Genomic DNA, 19,129 nt, shown 5'->3' on the forward strand with positions numbered 1-19,129 from the left:
GTAGCCTCTGCCTTGACTTCAACTGTTTCCATCCGTCTATACTTCAGAGCCAGTCTACGCGTGTTCTGTTTCCACGTCGTCACCGCTCAGTCATTGGCTACTCTGTGCGGTCAGTCGCTGTGACTGCTCCGACGTCCCTCGTGCGTATGATTCGGCCGTTCTAAGAGCTAGAAAGACGATGATAAGCTGCACATGCAAGTCCTTTGGCCATACAGAGTTGCAATCTCGTCCTGAAAAAATCCATTAACGTAGGACACACAAAATTGGCATAGTCTGCTCACATCATTCTTGATGTGTGAGAATTGTTTTTTCTTCGTACTAAAAATACTTAAAACACACTATAGTTCAATTCTTTTATCTTGGCGGCTCGCGCATGCCCGCCCAGACGCGGGAGATTGCTGCGTTGCCAGTTGCACACGACGCACGCGCCAATAGAAGCAGCGCCATAGTATAGCATCGTTCGCAAGCTTACGTGTACGGGGTAGCGCGCAGTTCATGAAGTAAAGCTACCACGGCCGCATTAACCCTTTCGCTGCTACAAAGACGTGCTCCCTGCATTCCGCGCTGTGCGCGATTTTGTCACTGCACTGCTCGCCTGTGCAGACACATCGTGTTCCGACTGATTTGACACTCTTATCAATCGATTCCACCAAAACTATTTGGCGCAAAAATTAGATTTTTACACATCTTTTTGACTGATACCTTCCCCCCATAAATGACTTAATTTTGTTTCGATGTTCAACGCAGTTATTATGCAGCATTAAATATAGTAAACCATTGCACGAAATTTTGAAGAGTTTGCAGAGGTAAAAGTCCATAGAGTATACTTTCCGTATGGTCGATTTTAGTTGCCACAATGTTGAGAATGAAATGTGGACAAGATACCTAAATTTCATATAAAATTTACTGTATAACAATAGCTCATTTAAGTACCACATAGGTGTCGTATGTAATATTGAGAAATATTCCGTCTTTCGCGACTGTAACAAAAGTTTTATTTACACTGAGCACGTTTGGCTTTATTTTAAAGCATTTCAATCAATCAAAAGGAAGTAGAAAAAATACATCAAACAACACTGTGGACTCACAAAAACATTAGGACTTGAATATACCGTCTATCAGTGAAGAGCTCTGAGCTATGTGAAATATAATATAATAACTCTTCAAAATTTCGTGCAATGGTTTACTACGTTTAATGCTGCATAATAACTGCGTGAACATCGAAACAAAATTAAGTCATTTATGGGGGTAAGGTATCAGTCAAGAAGACGTGTAAAAATCAAATTTTTGGGCCAAATAGTTTTGGTGAAATCGATTGATAAGTGTGTCAAAGCAGTGGGAACACCATGTGTCTGCACAGGCGAGCAGTGCAGTGATAAAATCGCGCACAGCGCGGAATGCGGGGAGCACGTGTCTGCAGCAGCGAAAGGGTTAATGATGAGACGAAGCACTAGAAATTTCAAAAAATTGCATTTAAACGAATATAATTCGTAAAGTAAGGCACTTCGATATTGTTTTTAAATAATGAAAATATTAAGCACCGCTCAAGGTTTGAATTCATAACCTTCCGCTCAGTAGCTCAACACCTTAACCGTTATGCTAACGCACCTCGCGTGCCCTCGTGACGCCATGAGGAGTATAACACGTCACACAAAATACTGACAAACATTGTTGGTATGACTATGAATTACTCACGCTTCGTCGAACTACAATAGGAAATAAACAATTACCGCTGTTCTTTATTGCGAAAAAGCGGTTCGTGAGAGTGATACAAACACCTTTCCTTGCTATCGCCTGAATTAGGAGTCTTATTGCTTGTTTGGTTTAATTAATTAATAGAATATGAAGCAATTGCTTTTTCCAAACTTTCTATAAAAGAATGTCTGCTATCAAGACATTACTTTTGTTCTGTTACTTTATTTATGACTGAACTTTTCTAAAACTGAAGACACTCGTCCATGCTCTGCACTGCAGTCGAGATGTGGCAACGTCGTTCTCTGTTCATTGGCTGACTGTGTTTTGTGGCGTCAGATGCGCAGAACGAACCTAAACTCGGCCGCCAACATAAATGACGCGCACTTTAATCGGCCACATACCTAGTAGCTGGTATGTGCGGTTTTGGAACACATAACAACGGCGACGCGTCGTGGTATGGAAGCAATGAGGTCCTAGTAGGTCGCTGGGGGGTGTTAGCACCACTATTAACTGTGACGCCACGTTCAATCACATCCCAGACGTGTTCGATAGGGTTCAGATCTGGTGCGTTGGGGGACCAGCACATCAACTGGAACTTGCCACTGTGTTCCTCGAACCAGGCTTTGTGACATGGCGCATTATCTTCTTGAAAAATCCCTCTGCAGACGAGAAACATGATCTTCATGCTGGGGTGTCTGCAGCTAGTGTACTACTCTGCCGCCATGGTGCCTTGGAAGAGCTCCACTCGACCCGTGACTACCGACGTGAATGTTCCCCAGAGCATAATGGAGACCGCCGCCAGCTTGTCTCCGTAACGCAGTACAAAAGCTGTTACCCTGGAAAAGGACAGGTATCGGGGTTCCTCAGACCATGCAAAGCTCTATCAACGTCCACTGCGGATGGTCACGTGCCCATTCAGTCGTAGTTACCGACGTCGTGGTGTCAACACTGGCACCCGCATGTGTAGTCGGGTGTGGAGGACCTCCTTAGGAGTGTTCAGTGCACTCGCTGTTCAGACAGATTTTTACTCTACCCGCCACTCAAGTCTGATGCTAGTCCCGACACATTTCGCCGCCTGCCATGTTTTACCTGCCTGCGCAGCCTACGACGTCCGACATGTGTAACGAGTGGTGGCTACCCAACCCCACGATTCCTGGAGGTGTTTCCACCCTGGTACCGGCACATGTTGAAGATACTCACCACAGCACTCCTCGAACTCCCGACAAGTCATGCAGTTTCCGAAATACTTGTACTGAGCCTCCGGGCCATCACAATCTGCCCTCGCTTAAACTCAGATAGATGGCGCGCCTTCCCCATTCAACGCACATGGACAGCACGCTCGCTGATGTTGCATGCACCGTACGTGTGTCTGACTAGCAGTCACTCCACGCCAGGTGACATTGCTGTCGCCTGGACGAGTTTATATCGACCATAGGTCGGTGGTCATAATGCCCTGGCTGAGCAGTGTAGATCAAATGGTGTTCAAATGTGTGTCAGTTCCTAAGGGACCAAACTGCTAACGTCATCGGTCCCTAGACTCACACACTACTTAAGGGTCTCCGGAACGCCCTATACTTGCAATGTTAAAATAACGCTTATAAATTACATCTTTCCTCACAAAGTATTTGAGGTAGGAAGTTGAACTTTTTACAGATTATTTATTAGAATATGGGCTACAACTTAACACAGGGATTTTACAAAATTTTAATTCAGTTATTAAAGATGATTTTTTTCAATTGTAATGAAAATTCACAACATTTTTTTGCAATTTTTTATTTATATATTCAAAAATATACAGTTTTTTGGAAAAAGGCTGTGTTAAATTATGCAGAAGGTACTGTGTAACATTTGCTGAATGTTTGAAACAAATATGTTTGGAAGATCCTTAGAAAACATGTAATTAGTATGAGAAAATAAAAATTTTGGGAATCGAGCGACAAAGATTGGATTAACTTTTTAGTGCATTCCAGGTCCATAGGATGGATTATCTTCATCCTCTGCAAACTCCCCCTCCAGCTTCCTCTTGTTCCTCCTCCTGTTTACTCTTGCTTGTATTTCTAGACTCTTTACAGCCCTGTCTGCAGCCCGAAGGCGTTCCTTGTCTAAAGCAAGCATCGCTCGTACCATGTTAGAACCTATCTTCATTCCCATATTTCTAAATACCTTGCACCTTACAATGTTGCCATCATTGAAAGTCGCAACAGCATCATACACACCAAGGTGTAGTGTTTCTATTCCAACAAATACAGTCTTGGGGATTCTCGACCATATAACACTATTTACACTTACATTGGGGTTTTGAGTTTTTCCGTGAATACACTTTTTCAACAGTTCAGGTGCTGCTAAGTCTCTGAAAATAGGTTAGCCACAACACATACTTTATCTCACATCATTAAAATATACCTGATGAACACGGACGTTAATAATAACACCATTTGACAGCAGTTTAACAGCGCCACAGTGGGTCACGCCCATATAGGACACGTTTAAAAAAATTTAAAAATAGTTGTAGTCTTCGGAATTGAATAAATTATATATCTATTAAAAGGTAATAGTCTGTAGATTCAGAAAACGCAAAAAAGTAAAAATTGAACTTTTCATGATTTTCAGCCTTTCCGGAGCCCCTTATACTAACTTATTCTAAGAACAACACACACACTCCCATGCCCGGGGGAGGACTCGAACCTCCGGCGGAAGGGGCCGCGCAATCCGTGACATGGCGCCTCAAACCGCACGGCAGTGTAGATCAAAAGGATTGTTGCAGCAAGTGTTGTATCCACGGACCCAACCAACCAACCAACCATCTCGCGCACGCGCGCCCTGACCGTGACATTGCTGGCCACAGTTCCTGTCGCGGCCGTCGGCGTCTCAGGGCGTTACCGCCGACGGAAGAGGTCGCGCCATGGCTGAGCTCGGGTCCGCAGCGCCCTCTGCCTTTTGCATATAAGGAGGAGCGCTGGCACCGAGACGGACAGTCTATTGTCTACTGCTAGCCTTTCGTGGAGTTTATAGCGGAGCCATTGCAGTGTGATATTTGCTATTGTATTCGACTAGGCTCAGTACACGGATTACTCTTGGATATTACTTGGACCTGTATTGCTGGTGCACGTTTCGTCAGAAATAAAGATACCTCTTCATTCTAGCCGGCGCAGTTCTTGTCATTACTTATTTTTCGGCCAACAGACGTAGCTACATCCTGGTCACTACCCACGCTTTATACAATTTGTGGTGGCTGCCCCAAAAGTACCGCCGAGGACCTTGCGATTGGGAGGCGTCACAAAATCAAGAGTTTTTTGACAAAACGTTTGATGTAAAAGGAATGACAGAGGACCATCGACCAAGCTCTGTTGTCGGGAGAGGGAGGAAGGTATAGTTCGAAAGCTTAAGCCTTTGCACAAATGTAAACCAGAAATTCGACAAATATAGACTACCGGAAAAGAAATTGACGTATAAACAAAAGATCGAGCAAAGGAAAACAAAATATTCCACGCGCTGCGAGAAGTTAAAAAAGAGAGAGAGAGAGAGAGAGAGAGAGAGAGAGAGAGAGAGAGAGAAAGTGAGCGCTTCAGTCTGGAACGGCAAGACCGCTACGGTCGCAGGTTCGAATCCTGCCTCGAGCATGGATGGGTGTGATGCCCTTAGGTTAGTTAGGTTTAAGTAGTTCTAAGTTCTAGGGGACTGATGACCTCAGATGTTAAGTCCCATTGTGCTCAGTGCCATTTGAACCTGTTCGGCACAATAACGCGGAAAATAAGCCTCCTTCTTAAATATCCTTCCAAATAAGCGAAGATTCACTAAGTACTTGTCGCTATTCCTCACCTCTTTCTTTATTGTCTTGATTGAGCGACTGGAATAGCTAGCAGTTCCTGCAACTCTTTCCAGCACAGGTTAGATGAGTTTCTTGCTTCCTCATTTGCCTTTTCCGACAAAAATTTGAGGCCGCTGTGCATAATCACACGTGCCTTATTATTAAGAACTTGCACTTCGCGTATGGTGCGTGAAGACGGCAGTACTGTGCTTTGTAGTCAAGAGGTAGCAGCGGAACGCTCCAAGTGTAGAGATTGGCAGGTGGCAGTAGGGGCGGGAAATTTTTTGAAAATATCGATACATACTGTGTCGATTTTTTGGCGCTCTATTCCGTGTGCTCAGACCTCCGTTAACATTTTGCATTGGGGCAGTGTGTCAAGCGCTTTCATAAAAAAAAAAAAAAACCTAGGAATGCTGAATCAACCTGTCATCCATGGTTTGCAGGATATCCTGTTAGAAAAGGGGGAGCCAAGTTTCGTATAAAGGAATCTTTTTAAATTCATGCTGATTTGTGGTCAGAAGCTTTTCTGTCTCTGGAAAATACATTCGAACTTATAATATGCTCAAGAATTCTGCGGCAAACCGATGTTAAGGAAATTGGTCTGTAAGTTCGGGAGTTTGTTCTGCACATGATGTCATAGTAGAGAGTGCGTGGCGTGTTATATCAAGGACAAAGAACTGACCTGCGTACTCGATGTCATGAATGTGACTCAACATTTTGCTTGTTGGAACAAGTCTTAGTTAACTGAACAATCGGTTTTGCTTGTTGGAACAAGGCACAACTTACTGGAAAAAGCCTCAACTTGCTTCGTCAGTAATGTATGAGGAATTTGTTGCAGTTTTGCAGTAATAGGGTGGTGAAGGGGCAATTTGTTACAATTCCGCTGTAATATGGGCAATGTGTTACAATTTTACTTTAATGTGGACGGCAATTTATTACAGTACCGCTCTAACAGGGATATATTTGTCACTATTTTGTTGTAACATGATGGGCAATTTGTTACAGTTTTGTTGTAAAATGGCTGGCAATGTCTTACAGTTTTGCTGTAGTATGGAGGGCAGTTGTTACACTTTTCCAGTTTTGCTTTTATACAGGGAATTTGTTGCATCTTTTTTCTAAACATGAAAATATGTTCTCATATTTTCACTGTAAAATTGAGGGGAATTTGTTACAGTTTTGCTGCAACATCAGGTAGTTTGTTACAATTTTGCTGTAACGTGTAAGATAATCTGTTGTAATTTTGTTGTGGCAAAGTTAACTTTTTTAATATTTCTCTCTAACACAGACAGCAATTTGTTATAATTTCACTGTAACATGGGCCAGTTTGTTAAGTTTTGATGTAACATAAAACACAGTGTGTTACAGGTTCGTTGTAACATGGGTAAATTTATTATAGTTTTGCTGTAACATTAAGGGAAATCTCTTACATTTTAGCTCTAACACGGGTCATTTTGTTGCAATTTTATTGCAACGTAATGGGCAATGTGTTTCAGTTTTGTTGTGACACAGCAATTTGCTACAGATTTACTGTCCCATACATCAGTATATTACAATTTTTCTGTAAAATGGAGGGCAATTTGTTACAATTTTGCTATAAGATGGGGCCGTTTTTTTAGAGTTTTGGTTCAACTAAGTGATGTATTCTGTGGTCACGTTTCATGTAGTCTCCTCTGAGTGGTAGCGCAAGATGACAAACTTACTGTGCTGGAAGATAAGGTCAGCATCCTCATGTAGCACCATTATAATCTTTACCTGACTTTGAAAGTTGGTAGTTGAAAGCAGAGCAACCCTCGTTTCTCACCTATACAAATGTGTATTACCTTTGTTGAGTGTGCTACTTCATCAAAGTGACATGTAGTTTCCAGAGTGTGACAACATAACTTAGCATTAGCAACATAAGATGACAGACTTTTGTCCTGTGAGACAAATTTAATACCCTAGTATGGGGTCACTATAATGTTAAGGTGACTTTGATATGAGGTTCACCCAAAATAAGATGACTATTAAACAAACGTAGATGTAAGTTAGGTCAGCAGTTGTGCTTATGTATATTTTGTAATGTTATAGAATATATATCTTTTATTTGGATACATGTAAGATATGGTCCAAGCTTGAAGAATACTCATTAACTAATCTATAATTTAACTGAGTAGTGCCAATAAGCAAGCTGTGTCTATTTCGTAAGTAATGAAACGATTTTGGTGTGAAAATACTTAATTTGTGGGTCCGTTGTGCCTTGCAAACTGCAGAGATGCATAATGATGAATGGGTGTACTGACATCCGAACCTTTGCACGCAATATACCCACTAGCCAACGTTGTGGTGACCCTGTACCGCTTCTCCATGTGTGCCTTTCCAGTCGTGTCTTCAGCCCTGACATCATTTTTATGGACGGTAATGTGCAACCACATGAAACAGCACAGGTGGAAGTGCTCTCGGGACAAGAAAATATTTTATGAATGGAACGGACTGCACCTTCCTCTGACTTAAACTCATCGAGCTCATGTGTTATGAATTCGTAGAATGTAGTTCAGTACGTCCTCATGCACCAACTGCCATTCAGAACTTGTCAGCTGGTGGTGGGATGGAATGTCCTACCAACAAAACTCCTTTACCACCCTCGTGACCCTCGTAACAGGCATGGGAGCACACTGCAGAGCATGCGTTGCTGTCTGTCATCACACACTGTGTTAAGAATGATGTCTCGCCTTTTCTGATGTCTACGCAACCATCATAAATCGCGATACCGTGATTGTAATTATTGTCTCTGAATAATAGCGTCATTTCTGTTAGTCTCATTGCCTATTCCTTTCAGTTACTTTCTGTATTATACTGTAGCAATTCATTACATGTATACTCCAAATTTCTTTGGGCTATGTTACCTGGCAATGACACCACATAAAAATTTCTTTCCTTTCATCTTTACGTTTTGCACACCAGGGTGGATGTAGAAAATATTTAATTCGAGGGCGAGTTGTCTCTTACACCATGTATGGTACAGAGATCGACCTACAGATGTTCACTAGCCGTGCTTTACCTATAAGTTCATGGTGTATACCTTCTGCGCATGTGTGTGTGTGTGTGTGTGTGTGTGTGTGTTTGTGTGTTCAATATGGTTCAAATTGCTCTAAGCACTATGGGACTTAACATCTGAGGCCATCAGTCCCCTAGACTTAGAACTACTTAAACCTAACTAACCTAAGGACATCACAAACATCCATGCCCGAAGTAGGATTCGAACCTGCGGCCGTAGTAGCAGCGCGGTTCCGGACTGAAACGCCTAGAACCGCTCGGCAACAAAGGCCCGCTGTGTGTGTGTGTGTGTGTGTGTGTGTGTGTGTGTGTGTGTGTGTGTGTGTGTGTCTTAATTTTCTGGATAAATGCTTCAGAACATTAGACAAGACAGATTGTTCAGGTACATTTGATCATTTTTAGTTTACACATCACCTATTTTTGCAATAATTTTTCAGAGACCACCCTCTTCAATTATCTTGAGGGCTTGGCTTGGGCGCTACATTCTAATTGGCTGCCTCAGTCTAACAGCCCCTCAAATTCCACACTGTGACTGGCTGGTTCATTTTAATGGCTGCTGAATTAGAGCACTAGAAGAAGGGGGATGAGAGGATCCGGAGGGAAGGAGAGAGGAAGCACTATGACGTTATGCATATGGTTGACAGTCTTGCCTCAGCATGTAAGCAAGCCACATCTTTAGGAACTATTTTTTTTCTGGGATTGGAAAAATAACCGGTCTGGTCTAGAATCAGCACTGCATTTCTACTCACATGTTTACAACTGGATTCTACGGCTTGTATTTTAATTCTACAAGATCTTACACGTTACTGAGTGCTGATCTCCGAAAAATTGTTTGAACCGTGAATTTACTTTCAAAATCTTTTTTAAAAAATTTACTTTATTTACTTTATTTACTAGCGATTCGTCAAGAACATTAACACATTTAATCACACTAGGTGAGCGTGGAAGTAGTTGCCTGGGAGTAACTAATGAAAATGAAATTACCTTTAACAAATGGGAATTTTATTCATAAAAGCCATTTCAAAAACAGATTTAAAATTTATAAGCAGAAAAGCACCCTCGAAATATCAAGTTACAATTTTATTTAGAGGCTGAAAGAACAATATTGTCAGTATGAGCCTTCGGGCTGAGAAGCTTGCCGCTCCCTTTCAACACGGCCGTAGTCACGACCGCTCACAACAACCTCTGAAAGAGTACACAGGTGCAAATCTGCAACACACCAGATTACTTTTAAAATTTTAACAATTCCCACAAACACATTAACTAAGCACCCTGTAAGAGGGATGGAAATGGTACAAACACTCACACTAAGAAATGATTTGCCACCGAAAGTGCAATTTGTTTTTAAAAGGACTCTTACGGTGGAAGGGTGGTAGCTTTATAAAAATGGCTATTTAAATAAAACCCATGAAATTCAAACTTACATAAAATGTACAACATGCTTTACATTACACATATACCGGCTCACAAGATGTTAGGCAAGATAAAAACATTTTTCAGGAATTCGGCCTTTACACCTTAATTCTATATAATCCGACAAACATGACAGAGACCGACAGACAGACAGAGACTAACTTCCTAACAAATGCGGACGAAAGACAGGCGAGCAAGCTGGGGACGAGAGAGACTGACCAAGAAAGCAAGTAGAATTTAACAAGTAAACGAAACAACATACCAGCAATCACAAAACTTCTAATAAACGGCGATGTCTGGCGAAGACCTGGCGCAGCACCCCCAAATCGCTCTCCCGAACCGTCCGCTGCCAGCCGCTTCAACGGACGCAGGATCTCCCGTCTCACGGCGTCGCAGCTCGCTCCGGCTACACCGATGCCGTGGGTTGACTCCTGTTGCTCTTGTCGGCCGCGAAGCCACTACTCCTCGCTATACGGCGCGGCCCACTGGCTGCCACGTGGCGACCTCGCATGCGCCGACGCTCAAGCCGGACAAGTCATCTTGTGTCCCAGTGCGATCGATCCAACCGGCCTTAAGGTCGATCCGAAAGACAGACATGCTGGCACTCCAGACGGCAGACCGACATTGACTAAGCGATACACTCGGTAGGACCCACCCCTGCAGAGGAAACATGCCCTCAGGCTAGCCGACATCCCTGCCCCGGGAAGAGACCGACCTACAGATCAATCCAACCGCCAATGTCCACTGCCTGAACAGGCTTGATCAGACTGGCGGCCTAACACATACTAGCACTCCGGACGACAAACAGACAGTAACTGCCCCACACCGACCCGGCTAACCAAGTCACCAGACTCGCCCCTAGCTGACGACTGACCTCCTGCCTAGTTTTTTTTTCTTTATTGTTATTTTCAAACCCGTACAAACAGGCAGGCTGTCAGCATCATGTTACGCCGCTCTTCAGCCATGGAGTAGATAAATAAACAACAGAATGAGTACACAGATGTGACATAACGGTGGGTAATAAAACAGTAGACACATAAAGACAAACACGGAGCCGTTCACACTCGACGATAATCCACACTACAAACTGTTGTCACGACGCACTAACACTGAAGATGGCGATGGCACAGGTGAACGATGGAGTGTGAAGGTGAACACTGAACACTAAACACGACGGCACACACGAGACACTGATGGCGATCATCTCCGGCGCGCGAATGTCCACTTAGTGTGTGCGAGTCTGGGGACCTGACAAGAGGGGAATAAGGCTGAGGTGGGGGAGAGGGGAGAACAAAGATGCCAATGGCTGAGGAGATGGGGGGAGGAGGAGAGGGACAGGGGAGGGGAAGCCCGGGGGAGAAGTGGGGAGAAATGGAAGAGGGAGGGAAGGGGGAGAGAAGGGTGGGAGGGTGCCCAAAGGAGCAAAAACAGGAAGAGGGAGGGAGGATCAAAGTTGGTAGGAGGGGTAGATGGAGGGGAGGAGGGCATCATCATGGAGAGGGAGCTGGCGGAAGCCACCTTGGGAGAGGGTAAGGAGGGTGGAGAAATGGAGACCGGGTGGGACGTGGCAGCGGGCGGGGGCGGGAGAGGATGGGCGAGACAAACGGGTGAGGAGGATCGAGTTTGCGGGAGATGTACAGGATCCGTATCCTTTCAAGGAAAAGGAGGAGGTGGGGGAACGGAATGAGATTGTACAGGATCCGCATGGGGGAGGGGAGACGGATGCAATAGACGAGGCGGAGAGCATGGCGTTCAAGGATTTGAAGGGAGTTATAAAAGGTAGGAGGGCGGAGATCCAGGCCAGATGGGCGTAACAAAGGATAGGATGGATGAGGGATTTATAGGTGTGGAGTATGGTGGAGGGGTCCAGACCCCACGTACAGCCGGAAAGGAGCTTGAGGAGACAGAGTCGGGAGCGTGCCTTCGCTTGGATTGTCCAGAGATGGGGGGTCCAGGAGAGTCGACGATCGAGGGTGACGCCAAGGTACTTAAGGGTGGGGGTGAGGGCGATAGGACGGCCATAGATGGTGAGATAGAAATCAAGGAGGCGGAAGGAAGGGGTGGTTTTGCCTACAATGATCGCCTGGGTTTTGGAGGGATTCACCTTGAGCAACCACTGGTTGCACCAAGCAGTAAACCGGTCAAAATGGGATTGGAGGAGGCGTTGGGAGCGCTGAAGGATGGGGGCAAGGGCAAGGAAGGCGGTGTCATCGGCAAACTGGAGAAGGTGGATGGAGGGTGACGGCGGCGTCATGTCCGCCGTATATAAAAGGTACAGAAGGGGAGAGAGGACTGAGCCTTGGGGCACACCGGCGGAGGGAAAAAAGATGTAGGAATCCGTGTTATGGATGGTGACGTAGGAAGGACGGTGGGAGAGAAAGGAGCCGATCAGACGGACGTAGTTAATGGGAAGGGCGAAGGTTTGGAGCTTGAAGAGGAGACCGGAATGCCATACGTGGTCATAAGCACCTTCGAGGTCCAGGGAGAGGAGAATTGCGGAGCGACGGGAATTAAGCTGTTCAGAAAGGAGATGAGTGAGGTGAAGGAGAAGTTCGTCGGAAGAGAAGAACGGTCGAAAGCCACACTGCGAAACGGGAAGGAGGCGGTGCTGATGGAGATGCTGGTGGATGCGTCAGGTGAGGATAGATTCCAGGACCTTGCTGAACACCGAGGTAAGGCTGATGGGATGGTAGGAGGAGATGGCGGACGGCGGTTTACCAGGTTTAAGGAACATCAGGATACGGGAGGTTTTCCACAGGTCGGGGTAGTAACCGGTGGACAGGACTACATTGTAGAGCCTGGCCAGGGTGGAGAGGAAAGAGGAGCTTCACGAAGGTGACGGTAGGTGACACGATCATGACCAGGAGCGGTGTTGCGTTTCGTGCGGAGTGTAGCAATGAGATCCTGTGTAGTGATAGGGGCATTGAGTTCCGTGTGTACTATGTTGTCCAAGTACTGGAAACTAGGTGCGAGGGGAGGGACAGAGGTGTCAGTGTGATCGCGGACATCTGGAAAGAGGGAGTAATCGAACTGGGGATCATCGGGGATGGAAGACATCGGAGAGGTAAGAGGCAAAGTGATTGGCGTTACTAAGGGTGTCAGGGAAGGGGTGAACATCATGGAGAAGAGGATAGTAGGGGGAGGGTTTAGTTCCAGTAAGGCGATGGAAGGCTGACCAGAACTTGGACGAGTTTATAGGTAGGGTAGCATTTAAACAGGTGCATGTCTGTCGCCAGTCCCGGCGTCTCTTAGCCACGAGCAAATTTCGAATGTGTCGCTGGTGTTGCCAGTGGCGTCGGAGTGTGTCCAGGTCATGTGTGTGGAGGAAGGCACAGTAGAGACGGCGGGATTCACGGAGGAGGAGGACGGCCTGTGGGGGTAAGGTGGGATGGTGGGGGTGGATGGCGACAGTAGGGACATGGGCCTCCACGGCCTCAGACAAGGTCTGCTGGAGAAAGGAGGCAGCATGGGTTACATCGTCAGGGTGGTGGTAGGTGAAGGGGTGGCTATCGACCTGGTTGGAGAGGGTATTCCGGTAGGCATTCTAGTTGGCATGGGAATAGTCATGGACGTACTTTCGGGGAGGGTCATTACGAGGGTCGGGGAAGGGGCGACAACCGTCTGAAATGGTGAGGACGACAGGGAGATGGTCGCTACCAATAGGCTCCAGGACATCCACCGTTATGCGGCCAAGGAGGTTAGGGGAGGAAAGGATAACATCGGGAGTGGAGTTGGATTTGGGACGGGTGTGTTGGGGGATGGGGATGAGGTCGCCTTGAAGGGAGGAGAGGAACCGATGAGACCGCCGTAACTGGGCGGCGGAACGACTATGGATGTTGAGGTCGGCGGTGATCACTTAGGAGGAGAAGGTACAGTCAATGTGGGAGGGAAAGTCGAAGGGAACATGTACATTAGGGTGGACATAGATGGTGGCACAGGTGACGGTAAGGCCGGGGAAGAAGAGACTAAGGATCAGGTGTTCGGTGTGGCCGGGAAGGAGAGGTTGGAGCCGAACTGGGATCTGGCGGTGGTGACCAATGACAACTCCGCCACGCGCAATCGGTAGGGGATTATCGGAGCGGTGAAGGAGGTAGGGCGACGTGTGGACGGTGTGGTGGGGTTGGAGGAAAGTTTCATTGAGGAGGAAGGCATCCACACGGTGGGTGGCAAGGGTGTGCAGGAAGAGGTTCTTATTGGCGGGAAGGGAGCGGATGTTGTTGAAAAGGATACGGTGCTGTCGTGCCATGACAGGGAATTAGACAAGGGTGTCAAGATGGGAGAAGGTGAAATGGGCCTGGTTGTTGGAGTAGGTGGCATAAATATTTAAGTGGAAAATGGAACGGGCGGCGAGGGAGACCTGTTGGATTGTGTGAGGGCGCTGGGAAGGGTGGACGTTATGTAGGACAATTGTGAGGAACCTGATGATGTCCTCAGCGGTGGGAGGGGGGACGAAGGGAATTGCCAGGAGGGGTGGGGGCGTCCAGAGGATGGACAGGGACGGTGACTTCAGGAATGGTCGGAGGGGGCCGGGCTTTACACTTTTGGTAGTAGGTGGAATGGGGGAGATTGCAGGTATTGCAGGAGGGAGGGGATTGAAGGTTAGGGCACTGTCGGAGGAAGTGTGCTTGTCCACAATGCGGGCAGCTGGGGGCCTCACGGCACTCGGCTGTTGGGTATGTGTTATAGCACAGACACCTCTGGCAGAGCAGGGATTGAGGATGGGAATGGGAGGGGTCGACCTTATAGCGCTGGTTGAAGAGGAGGGCACCCTCCTTCAGGAGACGGTCAATGGAGGGGGCATCCTCGGAGAAAATCCGCATAAGGCGGGTGGGGCCGGCCGAGTTGAAAATGCGGCGGACCGCCCACACCTCCAGCATGGGATGCGCCTTAAGCTCCGCCAACACCTCCTCCTCCGTGATCGATGGACTGAGCCGAGTGATCACGGCAGTGAGGGTCGGTGGGTGATTCGGGGGTTGGGGTTGGTGGGTAGGAGATGGGGAAGGAGCAGGGGTGAGAGAGGTGTTGGGGCTAAAACGGGTGATGGGGAGGCGGGAGAGGATGTCAGTATGGAGAGTTGGGCTGGGGGAGGAGATGAGAACAGAATCCCGTCTGGGAGTGAGGAGAGAGATGGGGCACCAGGGAAGTGTTCGCGGAGGAGGAGGGAGAGGTTCTGGGCCTCAAGAAGGGAAGGATCGGGACGGGAGAGGAGGTATTTGTATAAAAGGGGGGGAGGAGGAGGAGGAGGAGGCGGAGGCGGAGGGAGCAGGGCCAGGCGGGGAGACATCCATGGCATCCTGGGGAGGGAGGAGGAGGACGGGGCGGGGCCTTTTTGGGAGCAGAGGAGGTGGTGGTGCCACTAGGGCGTTTAAGGGCGGCGGAAGGGTGAGTGGTGACATGAGGGACGGGAGTTATAGGGAGGTGGCGGGAAGGGGCAGGTCCTGGCGTGGACGCAGCAGTTGGCGCCAGAGATGGTGACGGTGAAGGCGACGGCGACGGCGGCGGTGGTGGCGGTGATGGCGAAGGCGATGGGGAGAGCTGGGCATGGGCAGTGGCCCGACGGGCCACCACCCTATCTGGAGCTGCAGTGACAGGCTGTGGGAGTGGGGGGAAAGGATCAGAGGGAGAGGAGCGGGAGGAAGAAGCTGGAGTGGGGGCGACAAAGAGCGAGGGCGAAGGGAGAGTGAGAAGAGGAGGGATGGAAAGAGGGAGTGTGACTGGGCACACAATGTAATGGTGGTAGTGGCGGCGGAGGGGGAAGTATAAACTATGGCTGTGGTGGTAAGACGGATAAAGACGAAGACGGACGAAGACCAGAGTCCCACGCTGCTGGCCCTTGCGCTGACGCCGACGATGGCTGGCAAAAATGCCGCAGCTGCTGCTGCTGCCGCGGACGGGGCCGGGGCCGCTGCAGCTGCTGCTGCTGCTGCTGGAGGGCTGGCTGGCTGGCTGGCTGGCTTGACCGCTGCTGCTGGAGGGCAGGCTGGCTGGACCGCTGCTGCTGGAGGGCAGGCTGGCTGGACCGCTGCTGCTGGAGGGCAGGCTGGCTGGACCGCTGCTGCCCGGCTGGACCGCTGCTGCCCGGCTGGACCGCTGCTGCCCGGCTGGACCGCTGCTGCCCGGCTGGACCGCTGCTGCCCGGCTGGACCGCTGCTGCCCGGCTGGACCGCTGCTGCCCGGCTGGACCGCTGCTGCCCGGCTGGACCGCTGCTGCCCGGCTGGACCGCTGCTGCCCGGCTGGACCGCTGCTGCCCGGCTGGACCGCTGCTGCCCGGCTGGACCGCTGCTGCCCGGCTGGACCGCTGCTGCCCGGCTGGACCGCTGCTGCCCGGCTGGACCGCTGCTGCCCGGCTGGACCGCTGCTGCCCGGCTGGACCGCTGCTGCCCGGCTGGACCGCTGCTGCCCGGCTGGACCGCTGCTGCCCGGCTGGACCGCTGCTGCCCGGCTGGACCGCTGCTGCCCGGCTGGACCGCTGCTGCCCGGCTGGACCGCTGCTGCCCGGCTGGACCGCTGCTGCCCGGCTGGACCGCTGCTGCCCGGCTGGACCGCTGCTGCCCGGCTGGACCGCTGCTGCCCGGCTGGACCGCTGCTGCCCGGCTGGACCGCTGCTGCCCGGCTGGACCGCTGCTGCCCGGCTGGACCGCTGCTGCCCGGCTGGACCGCTGCTGCCCGGCTGGACCGCTGCTGCCCGGCTGGACCGCTGCTGCCCGGCTGGACCGCTGCTGCCCGGCTGGACCGCTGCTGCCCGGCTGGACCGCTGCTGCCCGGCTGGACCGCTGCTGCCCGGCTGGACCGCTGCTGCCCGGCTGGACCGCTGCTGCCCGGCTGGACCGCTGCTGCCCGGCTGGACCGCTGCTGCCCGGCTGGACCGCTGCTGCCCGGCTGGACCGCTGCTGCCCGGCTGGACCGCTGCTGCCCGGCTGGACCGCTGCTGCCCGGCTGGACCGCTGCTGCCCGGCTGGACCGCTGCTGCCCGGCTGGACCGCTGCTGCCCGGCTGGACCGCTGCTGCCCGGCTGGACCGCTGCTGCCCGGCTGGACCGCTGCTGCCCGGCTGGACCGCTGCTGCCCGGCTGGACCGCTGCTGCCCGGCTGGACCGCTGCTGCCCGGCTGGACCGCTGCTGCCCGGCTGGACCGCTGCTGCCCGGCTGGACCGCTGCTGCCCGGCTGGACCGCTGCTGCCCGGCTGGACCGCTGCTGCCCGGCTGGACCGCTGCTGCCCGGCTGGCTGGCTGGCTGGCTCGCACCTGAAAACCTAGCGCTTCGATTAGTGCTGGAATGGCACAATCGAAGGGCGGTATCCTTGTGGAGTACCGCCGGAGATGCCTCCTGCCAAGCTCATAGCGCCCCATAAATGCACGTGAACAGGCAACCTTTCCCCTTTTCCACTAGGGGGAGACACCAAAGCTGCGATTGCCACAGCGGCGCCACTGCAAGAAACGGAAGGCGACTGCTTTACACCACGCGCTGCGGCGCGCTCTTCAAAACAGCAATTTTTATCACGGCTCATTGTTGTTAGAATACCTGCTGTGGAAATTAAAAATATCCTATTAATGAATAACTCTATCGAAAACTGACGTGGAGAGAGTACAGCTGTGTAAAGATACAGGTCAGTTCTTACAATAGGGAAGAAACAACCACCAGTCACAATTAATAATATGACTTAATGAGTACAAGTAGTGGTACAACCGGTATGGAACCCTCATGTTCTTCATCAAAAGACTGATCATGTTAATAGTTTCATTTAAATTATGCTGCACACCAAATGGCTACCTTTTTGTTGTGGAAAGAGTTCCATGGTATAATGGTGCCCAGCAGAAAAAAATTACGTAGATTTTCTGTTACAAGCAGGTTAAAAAAAGTCTGTTCTTACCACAGATAGTTTAGCTAATCATTGGGTGTGATAAAGGTAGAATACTCATCTTTCTTTCATTGGTAACTAGGATGTGAAGATGTTCCTGGACGGCAGCCCACAAGGTGCCATCTTCTTCAGCCTGGGATCGATGATCCAGTGCGAGACCTTCGCTAAGGAGAAGCTGCGTGCCCTGCTGGACGTGTTTTCTGAGCTGCCCCAGCGAGTCCTGTGGAAGGTGAACGCGGCATCCCTGCCTCCGCTACCGCCCAACGTGATGGCCCGCTCATGGTTCCCGCAGAACGACGTGCTCAGTAAGTAACAAGCCGTGTGAGAAAACTTCTCTATGTACAGCTGTCAATGTTGCTTTTCCTCGAGCATAGTAACTGAAGCGGGAGCGCTGTTCTTCACTTTAGAGATAATTCCTAATGACCAGTTAGATACAGCGACAGTTTCTGCAAAACCTGCATATGCAGAATTCAATGATGAGATCTGGTGATGTACAGTATGTGATCAAAAGTATCTGGACACATCCAAAAACATACCTTTTCATATTAATTGCATTGTGCTGCCACCTACTGTCACGTACTCCTTATCAGCGACCTCAGTAGTCATTAGATATAGTGAGAGAGCAGAATGGGGCGCTCCGCGGAACTCACGGAATTCCAACATGGTCAGGTGATCGGGTGTACGCGAGATGATTTCCACACTCCTAAACATCCCTAGATCTCTGTTTCCGATGTGATAGTGAAGCGGAAACGTGAAGGGGCACGTATAACATAAATGTGTACGGGGCGACCTCGTCTGTTGACTGACAGAAGCCGCCGACAGTTGAAGAGGGTCGTAATGTGTAATAGGCAGACATCTATCCAGACCATCACACAGGAATTCCAGACTGCTTCAGGATCCACTGCAGTTACTACGATAGTTAGGCGCCAGGTGAGAAAACTTGGATTTCATGCTCGAGCGGCTGCTCATAAGCCACATATTACGCCGTAAGTGCCAAACTACGCCTCGCTTGATGTAAGGAGTGTAAACATTGGATGACTGAACAGTGGAAAAACGTTATGTGGAGTGACGAATCGCGGTACACAATGTGGCGATCCTATGGCACGGTGTGGGTATGGCTAATGTCCAGTGAACGTCATCTGCCAGAAAGCCTAGTGCCAACAGTAAAATTCGGAGGCGTTGGTGTTATGGTGTGGTCGTGTTTTCCATGCAGGGGGCTTGCACCTCTTGATGTTTTGCGTGTCACTATCACAGCACAGGCCTACATTGATATTTTAAGCACGTTCTTGCTTGGCACTGTTGAAGAGCAATTCGGGGATGG

General features: G+C 49.6%; 1 protein-coding gene across 1 annotated transcript in view; it reads left to right on the top strand.

Moving 5' to 3' along the window:
• Positions 1-19,129, top strand: part of LOC126088142 (UDP-glycosyltransferase UGT5-like) — a 216,973-nt gene that overhangs the window by 159,682 nt on the left and 38,162 nt on the right. The window contains exon 5 of the mRNA XM_049906259.1: positions 17,891-18,113. Coding sequence (XP_049762216.1) covers positions 17,891-18,113 — 223 coding nt within the window. The remainder of the gene's footprint in view (positions 1-17,890; positions 18,114-19,129) is intronic.

This window comes from Schistocerca cancellata, chromosome 6, assembly GCF_023864275.1.
Source record: "Schistocerca cancellata isolate TAMUIC-IGC-003103 chromosome 6, iqSchCanc2.1, whole genome shotgun sequence".
Lineage (NCBI taxonomy): Eukaryota > Metazoa > Arthropoda > Insecta > Orthoptera > Acrididae > Schistocerca > Schistocerca cancellata.